Here is a 14,235-nt window from a genome sequence, read left to right as displayed (position 1 = left end):
CAACTTTGCAAGGAGGATTTTACCATCCTCCTTTTACAAATCAGGGAATCGAGGATCACAGAAGCCAAATGACTTGTCCAAGTCGACATAGTTAAGTGACAGAACCATGAGCTGTCCCCAGGTACATCTAGACATAAAGTCCATGCTTATGCCACTGTGTCAGCATTTCCAAAAACTGATTTTAGGGGAAATGTAAGTAAGCTTTTTAAAGCCTTTAATACTTATGTGCTTATTTTAATACACGTTGAGAAAAAAATTAAGCACAGATCAAATCTGTAATTTCATGGACAATATTGCATAAGACAAGGATGTTTTGTCTCCAACTCCTGGCCTCAAGCCATCCTCCCACCTTAGCCTCTTGAGTAGCTGCGATCACAGATCTGAGTCACCGATCCCTACTAGGACAGGAGGTTTTGTAAACTAAATGTATTTAGAAAAAATGATGAAATATATATTAATAAAGGTGGTACAAGCTGGAGAGAAAATCATAAAGTCAGCCTAGAAATGTCTGGTGTGTGGATGACATAAAGCTACAGCACCGTGCAGCTTCATTCTCGGTTACTCCAAAGAAATTAGAGTCACATAGCTCTGCAGAAAGAACAACTCAGAATCTTAGACTTGGACTTTAGCCCTAGATGTGTCCATTTCTAGGACCCCGGACGTCTCTGTGACCTCCTTACTGGGAGTAAATCCAATCTTCCCAGACATGTGAGAAGACCCTGCACACACAAAGGGGTTTCTCTGTCACTGAGAAAATAACACCACGTTCAGGGACCCCAGGGACTCTCCTTGGTGCTGACAGACCCACAGTCAAGGCATAGTAGAGGTCCACGCTGGGGAGGGAGGATCGTCCTGTTACGAGACAGGGGTCCAAATAAGCCTTGCTTCTCAGAGCCTGGTCTGGGGAACTCAAATGTAGACAGAAGGGAAAAAGGAAGAACAGAAAAGGAGGCAAAACTGAGAGGGGAGGGGACAGAGAAGTGACCGGGGCAGAGCTTCACCCATGACCCTGGAAAGTGATCCTGCCCTGGGAGGAAGCTCAGCACAGAAAGAGGAAGGAAAGCAGAGCCTACAGTCACAGCAGCCCTGACGGAGCATTCCTGGAGCCCAGGCTCTTTTCCACAGAGGAGGAAAGAGCAGGCAGCAAAGACCATGGGGCCCCCCTTGGCTCCTCCCCACAGAGAATGCATCCCCTGGCAGGGGCTTCTGCTCGCAGGTGAGTGGAGGATTCCTGGGAGTGGGCAGGAGGAGGGATCACAGAGAATGGCTGGGGTCTCCTGGGGAGGACGAGGCTCTGAAAGGGGACAGAGGACTTCTGCTGGAGCCTCAGGGGAGAGAACATCAGAGAGGGACACGGGTCACAACAAGACAATCACATTGAACTGGGATTGATAAGACGGAGGAAAATCAGTTCATCTTGTTTTCCAAGTTAATCATTACTGGTCACTACAAGTAGAAAATGATAAGAATAAGAATTAATCAGGGTGACACTTTAAATAAAAATATAACCAGGGCACTAAACCCTGCCCTTGACCACCAACCACAAGTTGCAAAATAACCACCACTCATTAACTCATCTACGAGTATTTGCAATCAAATTTTAGGCACTGGCATGCAACAAATATCAGACAAGTCTCTGTGTTCAAAGAGCTCACACTCTCGCGAGGATGAAGACAGACACCCAAAGAGATCTAGAATGTGAGGTCAGGTGTTGACAAGAGCCCCAGAGGGAACAGAGCAGAAAAAGGTCAGAAAGGGAAGACCCAGGGTCTCTAGCGGAGGTGTCAGGGGAGGGGTCTCCCTAAGATGCCCTGATGTGAGCAGGACCTGAGGCCAGCGGGGAGGGAGCCATGCAGACACCTGGGGAAGGGGATTCCAAACAGGAAAATGCCAAGGTCAGAGGTGCTGAAGGAAGAAAGGTCACACTACCGACCTTGACCAAGTGGACACACACACACTCTCCAAGGCTGAGGGGTGAAGAGACTCTCTCAGGACCCAGAGCCCCATCTTTCCACCCCAATACGTAGGTCCTAATACTGACCGAGGCTTTCTCCCTCCTAGCCTCACTTCTAACCTTCTGGAGCCCGCCCACCACTGCCCAGCTCACTATTGAATCCAGGCCGTTCAATGTCGCAGAGGGGAAGGAGGTTCTTCTACTTGCCCACAATCTGTCCCAGAATCTTGTTGGCTACATCTGGCACAAAGGAGAAAGAGTGGATGCCAACTGTCGAATTGGATCACATGTAATAGGAACTCATCAAACTACCCCAGGGCCCGCACACAGCGGTCGAGAGACAGTAGACTCCAATGCATCCCTGCTGATCCAGAACGTCACCCAGAATGACACAGGATCCTATACCCTACAAGTCATAAAGAAAAATCTTGTGACTGAAGAAGCAACTGGCCAGTTCCGGGTATATCGTGAGTGATTCCCCATGACCTCTGGGTGTTGGGGTCAGTTCTACTTCCCACATACGGGATTGTCAGGCCTGGGCTGTGCCTGTGTCCCCTCTGCATTACATCCTGTGTTGGGGTTTGGGCATTTAGTGCAGGACACACACAGGGGAGATAAACTTCAACAGATCAGAATTCTTTTCCTGCATCCAGACCCTGCAGACACTCAGGGCAGAAGAAGGACAGTCTGATGGGGGCACTCAGCAGGGGGAGGTCAGTGTCAGCCAAGCACCCCGTGCCCTCTCCATGGACCTGACCCTAGGAAAGACCCTGGAGAACTGGGTCAGGGCCTGGCCTACGGGGCCCCCTAGGATCGTCACAGAGAAGCTCAGCTCTTCCCAGAGCTGAGCCCCTGTGCAAATCCCCGTCCCAGATTCCTGACTCCAGGTGACCCTGGGGACCCTAGGGATCCTGTGCCAGGGCTGGGTGAGACCTCCTGGGCAGGGCTGACTGGGAGCAAGATTTTACCAGCTGTCTGAGGATTGTGGCTCCTGGAGTTGGTCACAAGCCAGGGTCCAGCCCCAAGAATCTCTTCTGGGCAAGGACAAGGCCTCATCCTTCACCTTAGACTCAGCATGGAGTGAACAGATGGACGAGATGACTAGGGCATGAGCCCACTGCCCAGGGGAACTTAGATGACTCCATGGGAAGTTCAATATCCCCAGGGGGAGGAAAAGAAGAGAGAAGATGCTCCCGGCGGCTCCTTTTCCACAAGGGATCAGGCCCAGGGACCTCTCTTTTGGAGGCAAATAAGCACAGATGCTGTTCATTTGGGCAGCTCCTCTATACACAGCTGAGGTCAAGTAATTCTAAATATATTGAGATTAATTCACAAACAACCTCACAGTCAAATAGCACTTATCCTACTTATTGAAAAAAAAATTGAGGAACAGGGAGACACAGCCACCGACTAGGGTCACACAAGTCATAGGTGTCAGATTAGAGTCATACGAGGTCTCTCTGCAGCTACAGCTGCCTGTTCTCCACCAGGGGATGGCTGGGGCTATCATTAGACATCTGCAGACCTGAGACCTGTCGTAAGTCCTCTTTCTTTTTTCTTGGGCATCCACAACTCAGAAGGGGAGATTTTGGTCTGGAGAGTGAGGGGCAAGGGGAAAATTAATCAGTTTTTCCTGATATAGTTTGGATGTTTATCCCCTCCAAATCTCACATCGAAATGTGATCCCCAACATTGGAGGTGAGGATGTTTATCTTCTCCAAATCTCACGTTGAAATGTGATCCCCAATGTTGGAGGTGAAGATGTTTATCTCCTCCAAGTCTCATGTTGAAATGTGATCGCCAGCGTTGGAGGTGAGGATGTTTATCTCCTCCAAGTCTCATGTTGAAATGTGATCCCCAACGTTGGAGGTGAGGCCTGGTGGGAGGCGCTCAGATCATGGGGGCTGTTTCTCACCATCCCCTTGGTGACGAGTCAGTTCTCACTCTGAGTTCACAGATCTGGTTCTTTAAAAGTGTGTGGCACCTCCACACTCTCTCTTGCTCCTGCTTTTGCCACATGACACCACCTGCTCACCCTCCTCCTTCCAGCATGATTGTAAGCTTGCTGGGCCTCACCAGAAGTCAAGCAGATGCTGGTGCCATGCCTGTACAGCCTGCAGATCCCTGCCCCAATTAAATCTCTTTTCCTTATAAATTACCCAGCCTCGGACATTTCCTTATAGTAACGAAAAGTAGCCTAACACATTAGCCTAACCTGGAACTAAATCCCTTGTGTCAACAGAGTCAGTGCCAGGAATGTCCGGGCCTCCCTCTCAGATGCGCACCACTGCCCTCACTCGACCCGAAATCCTGTGTTTCCTGGTGTGTCAGTGTCACCCCTACGAGAGGATAAAGAAACAACCTTGCTTTCACTCCCCACTCACACCCTGCACCAGCGCAGGGCCCAGTGAGAGACACACACTCAGTAGTTCTCTGATGAAGGAGGGAAGGAATGAATGATGAATAATTCATAAACTCTTCAGAGACCGGATCTTGGATGCAGAATCCTAGAAGGTTCTGGCCACACCTGTTTCCTGTCCCTCCAGGGGCCAGGATCCTTGTTGCATTCCTCTAACCCCTGCCCCTAAAGCTACCCCAAGAACCACATCTCATGGGACTCTGGCACAGCTCATCTGTGGGAAGGTTTTCAGGGCTCCCTGGTCCTGGTTCCAGAATAACCAAGGGTCTCCTGGCCCCTGGGGTCCATGAGGTCACTGTAGTCCCCACAGCTCACTGCCATGTAATCTCTGACTATCTCTGTTCCCCCTTGTCCCTTATCCTCATCCCCCTTCACAACAGTGAGGATACCCCTGCCCTGCACAGCTTCCTCCACCATTAGGTATTCCCCAGTAACTCCCTCTAACAAGACTGGCTATTCTGTTCCCTTCCCACTCACACTGTGGCCTGGCCCAACTCCGGGACAATAAAAAAAAAAAAAGGCACAGAAATCAGCTGGATCAGAGCCCCTGCCAGGCTTCATCATGAGTCAGTGTCCCCAGGTCACAAGGAGAACGAGCTTCCACTGTGTCCCCACCCAGGGCTCTTTCCCTCCATGAGGCCAACACGTGGAACAGGCCACAGGACAGGGACGAGTGATTCCTCCACCTACTCTTGTAATTGCCCAGCAGGTTCTTCCTGCCACTGCACAGACAAAACCAATTCACCAAGACCACGATATTGCAGTCAAGATAGAGTTTAATTAATGCTAAGTGAGCCGAACAGCAAGACAGGAGTTTTTTTATTACTTAAAACAGCCTCCCTGGAGGCTTGAGGTTAGAGTTTTTCATGGATAGTCTGATGGCAGGGGACTAGGGAATGGGGAATGCTGATTGGTTGGGGATAAAATCATAGGGATGTGGCAACTGATCCTGGTGTGCTGAAATCATCTCTGAGTGGGGACCACAAGACCACTGAATCATGGGTCTTGGTCCAGGTGGAGTCAGTCAGTTGCCAGAATGCAAAAGCCTGAGAAACATCTCAAAAGACCAATCTCAGGTTCTACAATAGTGATGTTATCTATGGGAACAATTAGGGAAGTCACAAATCTTGTGACTTCTGGACACGTGCGTCCTGAGAAGTCAGGGACTGCAGAAACTATGCCTACAGTTTAGCACAATTCAGGCCCCTCCCATAATGCTAATCTCGTAATGTTTCATTAGTTTTACAAAGGCAATCCCTGACAAAGAGGGAGTTAGTTTTAGGGAGGGACTATAATCATCCTTGCTTCAAAGTTTCACCGTGTTAGCCAGGATGGTCTCGATCTCCTAACCTCATGATCCACCCACCTTGGCCTCCCAAAGTGCTGGGGTTACAGGCATGAGCCAGCACGCCCAGCCTGAAACAGCAAAGTTTTAAAAGAGTGGTAAAAGGCCGGGCGTAGTGGCTCATGCCTGTAATCCCTGCACTTTGGGAGGCTGAGGTGGGTGGATCACCTGAGGTCGGAAGTTTGAGACCAGCCTGGCCAACATGATGATATCCCGTCTCTACAAAAAATACAAAAAATTAGCCGGGCATGATGGCAGGCGCATGTAATCCCAGCTACTCAGGAGGCTGAGGCAGGAGAATCGCTTGAAACCAGGAGATAGAGGTTGCGGTGAGCCAAGATCATGCGATTTCACTCCAGCCTAGGCAGCAAGAGCAAAACTCTGTCTCCAAAAAAAAAAAAAAAAAAAAAAGGAGTGCGGGAAAAAAGTGGAACAGCATATTCAACTTCACATTCAATATTTTGTAGTGACAATGGCATATTTTATATTTTGTAGCTGTGGGACAACTACAAAGGCTGTAACATACATGTAATGGGATACTGGTGGTTCCTGGGACCAGGTGGAGCTGGCCAGCCCTGTGCTGTCTGATGGACTCACTGCCTGTTCCACACACACCTGTGTCCCTCGTGATGATGTCATTATCATAAGATGGGGTCTTCAGGTGGGGAGATGCACAAGCCACTGGCATCTCAGACTCTGCCCAATTCAAGATAATTTAATCAAACTCTAGTTGTGTTTCCTGGGGTCTAGAGAAAAGGAGGAAGGCGTTTCATATGACTGTTTTGGGCCCTTTCCTATTTTGCTTAACTCTGCACAGGAAACTGAGATAAGTGTTCTTTCTAAATTTACTGACATAACACACATCACACCTCCTAATTTGGGATTATTCTTCTCTATGTATTATTGAGACATCTCAGACTTTCTCTCTGACCAGTTCTGTCTTCCTAACAGGACTCACAATTCTCTCTCTACCCAGAGAGTCACTGATTTCAAACCAAAGTCAGCATCTTTCTTTGAGCTTAACATGATTATGCTGGTCTTCAGCGTTTAGCAGACCAAAACCTTATTGTGTTATGAAGAGAAATACTACAGCCAGCAATTGCCTTAGATCTTTAGACCATTAATAATAACTTCCACTGATAGAAAAAGTTTAATGTTTCCCCAAAATTTCTTTTTTTTACTACAGTAAGAACATAACTCCTTTGTTTAAACTCCTGACAAATTTTTAAGGGCAAAATGGACTATTACAGATGGGGAATCTCAAATTCAAAAATCCAAAATGCAAAATGCTCCAATATCCAAAACTTTTTGACCACTGGCATGATGTTCAAAGGAAGTGGTCACTGGAGCATTTTGAAATTTTGGATTTTCAGATTTGGGATGATAAACCGATACTTGTAATACAAATATTCCAAAATAAAAAATAATCAGAAATCCAAAACACTTTTGCTCTTATGCATAAGAGATACCCAAACTCTATTAATTATAGACACCAAGGTGTACAGCAGATCTCTAGAACCTCCATATCTTACATAACTGAAACTGCACACCCAAGGAACAACATCTTCCGCCCAGCCCTTGGAAATCACCATTCTGCTCTTTTATTTTTTTCTCTTTTTTTTTTTTTTTTTTTTTGAGATAGAGTTTTACTCTTGTCACCCAGGCTGGAGCACAATGGTGTGATCTAGGCTCACTGCAACCTCCGCCTCCCAGGTTCAAGCAATTCTCCCTAGCCTCTTAAGTAGCTGGGATTATAGGCGTGCCACCACACCCAGGCAATTTTTGTATTTTTAGTAGAGACGGGGTTTCACCATGTTGGCCAGGCTGGTCTCGAACTCCTGACCTCAGGTGATGTGCCCACCTCACCCTCCCAAAGTGCTGGGATTACAGGCGTCAGCCACCGTGCCCAGCCTTCTACTATAGCTTTTATTTACTCACTGTATCATATCAGTCACCATGACACACCTGGAAGGAACAACCTCACCTTGTAATTCTGAGACCTCAGCACCTGCGTGTTCCAGGTGAGGACCCCAAGGTCAGCCAGGCAGTCAGCCATCAGGGAAGGAACAGGAGAGGTGCCAGGGGATGTGACTCCTGGTCCTTGTCTGTCCACCACCCAACGCTGCTGCTCAATTCACAATTGAGAAAGTCTCTGCTTCTTTCACGGGCAGGCAGCCTCACAGGCTCTGAGCCCTCAGACGGTCATGCATCTGTCTGTGACACACATGTCTGTCTTGGTCTTTTTTGTTGTTGTTTCTTTGTTTTGTTTGTTTTGAGAGATGGAGTCTCGCTTTGTCGCCCAGGCTAGAGTGCAGTGATGCAATCGCATCTCACTGCAAGCTCTGCCTCCTGGGTTCATGCCATTCTCCTGCCTCAGCCTCCCAAGTAGCTGGGACTACAGGCACCCGCCACCACGCCTGGCTAATTTTTTGTATTTTTAGGAAAGATGGGATTTCAGCATGTTAGCCAGGATGGTCTCGATCTCATGACCTCGTGATCCACCCGCCTCAGCCTCCCAAAGTCCTGGGATTACAGATGTGAGCCACCGACCTAGCCCTGTCTTGGTCTTTTAAGGAGTGGGGTTGGCCAAAGAATAGGAGATGTTGATTCTGATTAAAATATGCCTGTGGAGGAATCACAGGTGCCACACAGGGCAATCTTCTCTCTGTTATCTGCACAGCGGAGTTGCCCAAGCCCTCCATCACCAGCAACAACTCCAACCCCGTGGAGGACAAGGATGCTGTAGCCTTCACCTGTGGATCTGAGGCTCAGGACCCAACCTACCTGTGGTGGGTAAATGGTCAGAGCCTCCCGGTCAGTCCCAGGCTGCAGCTCTCCAATGGCAACAGGACCCTCACTCTACTCAGTGTCACAAGGAATGACACAGGACCCTATGAGTGTGAAATACAGAACCCAGCGAGTGTGAACTTCAGTGACCCAGTCACCCTGGATGTCCTCTGTGAGCATCTTCTGTTCCTCTGTGGCCCGGGCCACCAGCCCAAATCCACACAGCCAGAGGCCAGGCCTCTCAGTCCCTCTCAGCTCCAAGGACTCAGACTCTCACCCAGGTTGGCCATGACTTTCTGTCCCGAGCAAACCTGGGCAGACCCAGCCTTGACCAAGAATAGGAGAGGAGGGGCTGCTCCTGTCCTGGGAGGCTCAGGGTCCACAGCCTGTGATGGGAGAAACAGGTGAATGTCTCAGACCCAGATTCAGTGGATAGAATGGGTTTCATTAGGACTTCAAGGTTGTGACTTGGCTTAGAGGGACACTGTGGCTCTTCCACAGACCAGCAGCTTCCCCTTCCCTCTGATGATATCATCTATGGCTTTATTCTCTTTGCTCCAGATGGACCAGGCATTCCCACCATTTCCCCCCCAGACTCCTATTATCACCCAGGGGCAAATCTCAACCTCTCCTGCCACGTGGCCTCTAACCCACCCACACAGTATTCCTGGTTTGTCTGTGGAATGCTCCAGCAAGACACACAAAATCTCCTTATCGCCAACATCACAGTGGATAATAGTGGATCCTATGCTTGCCTCGCCCATAACTCAGCCACTGGCCTCAGTACAATCACAGTCAAGACAATCACAGTCTCTGGTAAGTGGATCCCTGGAGCACAGGCCCTAGGCCCTTGGTAGAGGCAGTCAGTTTTCTGAAAGAGCCTAGAAGCTTATTTCCCAGTCCATGTCTTGGACACAAGCAAATTCCAAACTCTACCCTGAGCCCTCTCACTCCATATCTGCAGGACCCCTCCTCCCCTTGTTGTTCTGATTTCTCACAGCTGACCTTGGGGCCAGCCTGGAATGCTGTACAAATTTTGTTGTATCATTTACAAGTTCTGTGACCTTCCTTGACTTACTGAGGTGCTATAAGTCTCAGATGCTAACTCTGCAGCTGGGGGTGATGCTCCTCTCCCTCAAGGTGATGGGAAGATGAGATGAGCTGTAGGTACGTTGGTACCCACTGTGCCTGGTACATGGAATTCCCCCAAAAACAGTCAATGAACATCATCCCCACTCATCAGCATTGAGTTGATGGCGAGGGCCTGCCCTTTGTGAGTGTTACGGGATGGAAAAGGAAAAACAGAGGGAAGAGGCATGATGCGAGAAGAAGGAGGGACTAAAAGGCACAGGAGCAGGGTGAGGTGCAAGCACATCTGGGAGAATGTATGAGTTGGTGCTGCCCAGTGTGTGAAGCCTGCTGAAAATTGTGCCACTGTGGAAAGCAAGGGAATCCGTGATGAGGACAACACAACAGACCGCACTCAGGCCCCGTGGCATCTCCTTCTCCCCTGACCGCACACCTTCCCCGCAAGGCCCCTGTGGTTTCCTCTGGGATAGACTTTGCCTTCTTCTTTCTGCAGAAGAAAATGCCCCAGGCCTTCCTGTGGGGGCCGTCGCCGGCATGGTGACCGGGGTCCTGGTCGGAGTGGCGCTGGTGGCCGCCTTGGTGTGTTTCCTGCTCCTTGCCAAAACTAGAAGGTACCATAGCTTTTTCCCATCCTCCTCCCACCCCCTAGGCTGACTCTAGGCCAGGAGAAAGGAGATCTTGTCCTGTATTCACGACCAGGCTCTCCATGGCCTCCCAAGTCCCCAGGGATCCTTCCCTGTTATTCCACAGCTCCCACCTCGTCAGCTCCTGACCCTAGGTTGCTGCCTCGACAGCTTCCTCCTCTGTGAATTCGGCCTAGTTAAGGCCCCACCCCTGAGTGTGGCCCTAGTTCCCTCACACAGCAAAGCCACAGCTGCCTGGAGGGAGGAAGAGAAGGAGGGAGGGAGGAAGGGGGGTTCTGTAATTGGTACCTCCCGCTGTTCATTGAATCCACCCACACAGTGATGGGAATTTCCTGGTTCCAGATCCTGGGCATCGTCACACAATGGGGAGTGGACCAGCCTGGACAGGCTGGGTGGGGTCAGTGCCCCCCATGGCTGATGTAGTAACCATAGGCCCTGAGGTGTGAGATGGGAGAACCTGGGCCTCACACCAGCATGTCCTGGAGCGTCCTTTGTGTCTCTTGCCAAGCGGTTGAGAGAGAGGACAAGGACACTGTCCCATTTCAGCATCACCACTCAGGACACTCAGTTCCAGGAGAATCCAAGACACTTGCAGTCCCCTCCGTGTCCTGCACAAGTGGCCCTGTTTTCCCTCTGGGGCCTTGACCCTTCCTCTCAGGCCAACCCTCATGGTCTGGTTCCTTCCTTGGGTTCTCAGTCCCTTTCCTGGGTCCCTGGGTCAATGTTCTCCTGGCCCAGCATCTGCCTGAGGGTCCTTCCCTTCTGCTCAGGACAGATGTGGCTTCCTAAAGCCTCTCCTCAGCTACCCTCTGCTGGGCTCCCCCTAACACAAACCTGAGGGAGACAGGAGGTCTCCATGCCCGTCCTTGAAAATGGGCTTCCCTTCTTGTCCCCTGTTCTAACTCCAAAATTGTGGCTTTTAACCCGGTACCCTCCCAAAGGACCCTGACCTTTCCTAGAACCAGCATCCAGCACGACCTCAAGGAGCAGCAGCCCCAAGTCCTTGCCCCTGGTGAGTGTCCTCTCAGCCTAGGTGTGGCTGGGAACCCCTAGGCCAACCCCACAGTGTCCGCTCCTGCCAGTCACTCCCAGGGAGGCTCTGATCCTTTCCCGGGGGCTGCAAAGAGGATCTCATAAACATCAAACAGGGGGCCCCAACTGGCCGGGTCAGCCCTGACCTGTGGGCTCTGGGTCAGGGGTCACCTCCCCAATCTCAGCTGCTCAGGTATCTTAGAGCTGAGGACACCCCATGCCTTCCTGGAGAGGGGGAGGTGACCGCCTTCCTCCCACCCTGCTGCTCACTCCTGTCTCTGTTTCCAGGCCGTGGTCCCTCCCACAGCTCTGCCTTCTTGGTAAGCCTGTCCCCTCCCAGCCCCTTTCTACTGGGGTCCCAGCTGTGCAGGCTCTGGGCAGAGGGACCATCAGCCCCCGAGCACAGCACAGACCCACCTTCCCCAGAACACACAGGACAAGGCTAGCCCTGCCCTGCCCAGGAGCTCGGCCTCCCTATAGGGCTGGGACCACCCACACCCTGTGCTGACCCCTCCCTGGGACCCTCCATCGCCTGAGGAGACCCCTGGAGTCTGGCAGGTGCAGAGTGGACACTGGGACCGTCAGTCAGGGGCCCACATTAACAAGGGTGCGGGGTGGGCCCAGCCAGGAAAAGGGTCAGGGTGCTGTGTCCACACTGGGAGGCTGAGCTCAGGGGCAGAGCTGGTCACTCCTGAGGGGAAATGACCAGAAATAGACACAGGGAAGTAAATCCTGGTCAATCAGAGACAGGAAACTTGCAGGCTTGGCCTCCATGACCCTCCATCCCTGTCCACAGATGTCCTCCCTCTCCGCTGCCCAGGCCCCCCGACCTGGCCCCAGGACAGCTGCTCCCATCTATGAGGTGAGTGTGGGCCACGGATGTTCTGGTCCCACAGGCCCCAGGGGACCCAGGATCTGTCCCGACTGGCACCGGCTGAGCTCTGAGATCTAGGAAATTGCTGTGAAAATGAGAACAGGGGGTGGTGAGCAGAAGAGGGAGGGGCCTGGGAGCAGGAACCCCCTGAGCACAGTCAGGTTCAGCCCCAGAGCAGCCCTGGCTGGGCCCAGAGCCTGGGAGACACCAGACCCTGTTCTGAGAAGGCTACAGGGGTTTAGGCCTCTTCTCTGTTTTTGCAGGAAATGCTAAAACATGACACAAATGTTTACTGCCGGATGGACCGCAAAGGAGATGTGGCTTCTTAGGTTCCTTTGGGAGCTGCTCCTGTGGGTTGATGGAGCATCCTGACCCCCCAGCCCTGGGGATGGGGAAGGACATGGAGCCTGAGCCAGAGAACCAGCTCTGAGTCCTGAAAAGACACTGGGGCCTGGGGACAGGGAGGGATGGAGGGTCCCTGTTGAATATCCGAGGACCCCGACAGGCTGCCCTGGGCTCTGGGTGGGCCAGGACAAAGGCCTCCCATCACCACAGGAAGCAGAGGCTTGCAGAGAAAGTGAATGTCACCCGGGATCACCTGGAAAGGATCTCAATAAACAAGACCCTTCCTCTCATTGGCTCTTTTTCTGCTCATGGGAACTTTGCAAAAATTCACCTGAAACTCCATATCTATTCTCTCCTGGTCACACAGGGAAAATGTCATCTCCAACTTATTTCAACCCCAGTCTCTCTTTCCCTAGGAGGCAGAAATAGGGGGTTGGGAGTCAGAATGGGGGGGACCCTACACAGGAAAGGGCGGGATTCACAGGAGCACTGCCCAGCCAGCCGAGCTCTTGGCTGTCCTCACACTGCCCCAGGGACCTACAGTGCCTAGCCCTGGCCATTGGGTTTACTCTCTGTCCAAAAGGCCAGCGCTCAGGACATCTTTACTCATTTTAGGGGATACACAGAGGGGCTGTAAGAGTAATCAAGGGGAGGACAGACCCAGAATTTAGTCCTGGAGTAAGATCCTCCCAGACACTACCTGGGACTCTAGCCCATCATTTCCCATCGGTTCCCACTTTACCCCCTGGCATGGATCTCACTGAACAATCCTCCTCTCCACACAGGGGCTTCCAGGTCAGAGACACAGGGCTGTCTCACCTAAAGCTCACGCAGTCTCCCGTGGCAATGGGACCACCTGTCTCCTCTTCTCCTTGGCCTGCAGGGCCCTCCACTCAGGCTTCAACTGCAGCTCCACTACATACCTGGGCCAGAGGTTCTCTGTCCTTCCTGAGGGCCCCGGGGAGTGTAATGATCTCACGGAGGTTCACTCAGACCAGATGCCACCTTCCCACAATCAGGCTGGTCCCTGCACTAAAGCACAGAGCCATGGTTCCTGAGGATGTTCTGCCACTGCCCAGGGTTGTTTGCCATGAGATGGGAAAAGGAAAAACAACCTGTAAATTTACATCAGGATTTAGCTCTAAATGACTCCTTAGCCCACCTGCACACATCGTCAGATGAGACAAGGTGACATCTCTTGGATCAGTTTCCTGTTGATGCTGTGACAAATTCCCACAGGCCAGGCATGTTGGTGTGTGCCTTGGTCCCAACTACTCAGGAGGCTGAAGCGGGAGGATCGCTTGAGCCCAGGAGGTTGAGGCTGCACTGAGCTCTGATCACACCACTGCATGCCGGCCTGGGCAACAGAGATGACAACTCCATTGCTAAACTTAGTGGCATAAAACAACAACAATGTGTCCACTTGGCTGTGTTCTTCCTGGCAGCTCCAGGGAAAAGTCTGCTCCCTCACCTCTTCCAATTACTAGAGGCTGCCTGCATCCTTAACTTTGGCCCCTTCCTCCATCTTCAAAGCGAGAAGTACAGCATCTTGAAACCTCTCTGTGCTGTGCCTCCATCCTCACTGACTTCCCTGCCTCTCTCTCTTGTAAGGAAGGGACCTGTGGTTATTTTGGACCCACCTGGATAAATCGCAATAATCTCCCCATGTCATTATCCTTCATTTATCTGCTAAGTGTCTTTTACCATGTGCCGTATTCACACATCTTGGGATGAGGATGTGTGCAT

General features: G+C 51.3%; 1 protein-coding gene across 2 annotated transcripts; it reads left to right on the top strand.

The window, feature by feature from the left end:
• Positions 1 to 1,070: 1,070 nt before the first annotated feature.
• Positions 1,071 to 12,778, top strand: LOC105541944 (carcinoembryonic antigen-related cell adhesion molecule 3-like). 2 transcript variants are annotated; one of them, XM_011983246.1, is made up of 7 exons: positions 1,071 to 1,216; positions 2,062 to 2,421; positions 10,088 to 10,205; positions 11,198 to 11,250; positions 11,559 to 11,590; positions 12,067 to 12,132; positions 12,408 to 12,778. In XM_011983246.1, the coding sequence occupies exons 1-7, from the start codon at positions 1,153 to 1,155 to the stop codon at positions 12,471 to 12,473; spliced, it is 759 nt and encodes a 252-aa protein (XP_011838636.1). In that variant the 5' UTR covers positions 1,071 to 1,152; the 3' UTR covers positions 12,474 to 12,778. The 2 variants fall into 2 exon arrangements, with proteins under 2 accessions (XP_011838636.1, XP_011838646.1); XM_011983256.1 differs by lacking the exon at positions 11,198 to 11,250 and having other exon boundaries at positions 12,460 to 12,778.
• Positions 12,779 to 14,235: the final 1,457 nt, after the last annotated feature.

Source organism: Mandrillus leucophaeus, unplaced genomic scaffold (assembly GCF_000951045.1).
Source record: "Mandrillus leucophaeus isolate KB7577 unplaced genomic scaffold, Mleu.le_1.0 Scaffold106, whole genome shotgun sequence".
NCBI lineage: Eukaryota > Metazoa > Chordata > Mammalia > Primates > Cercopithecidae > Mandrillus > Mandrillus leucophaeus.
This window is presented reverse-complemented; position numbering and strand designations above follow the sequence as displayed.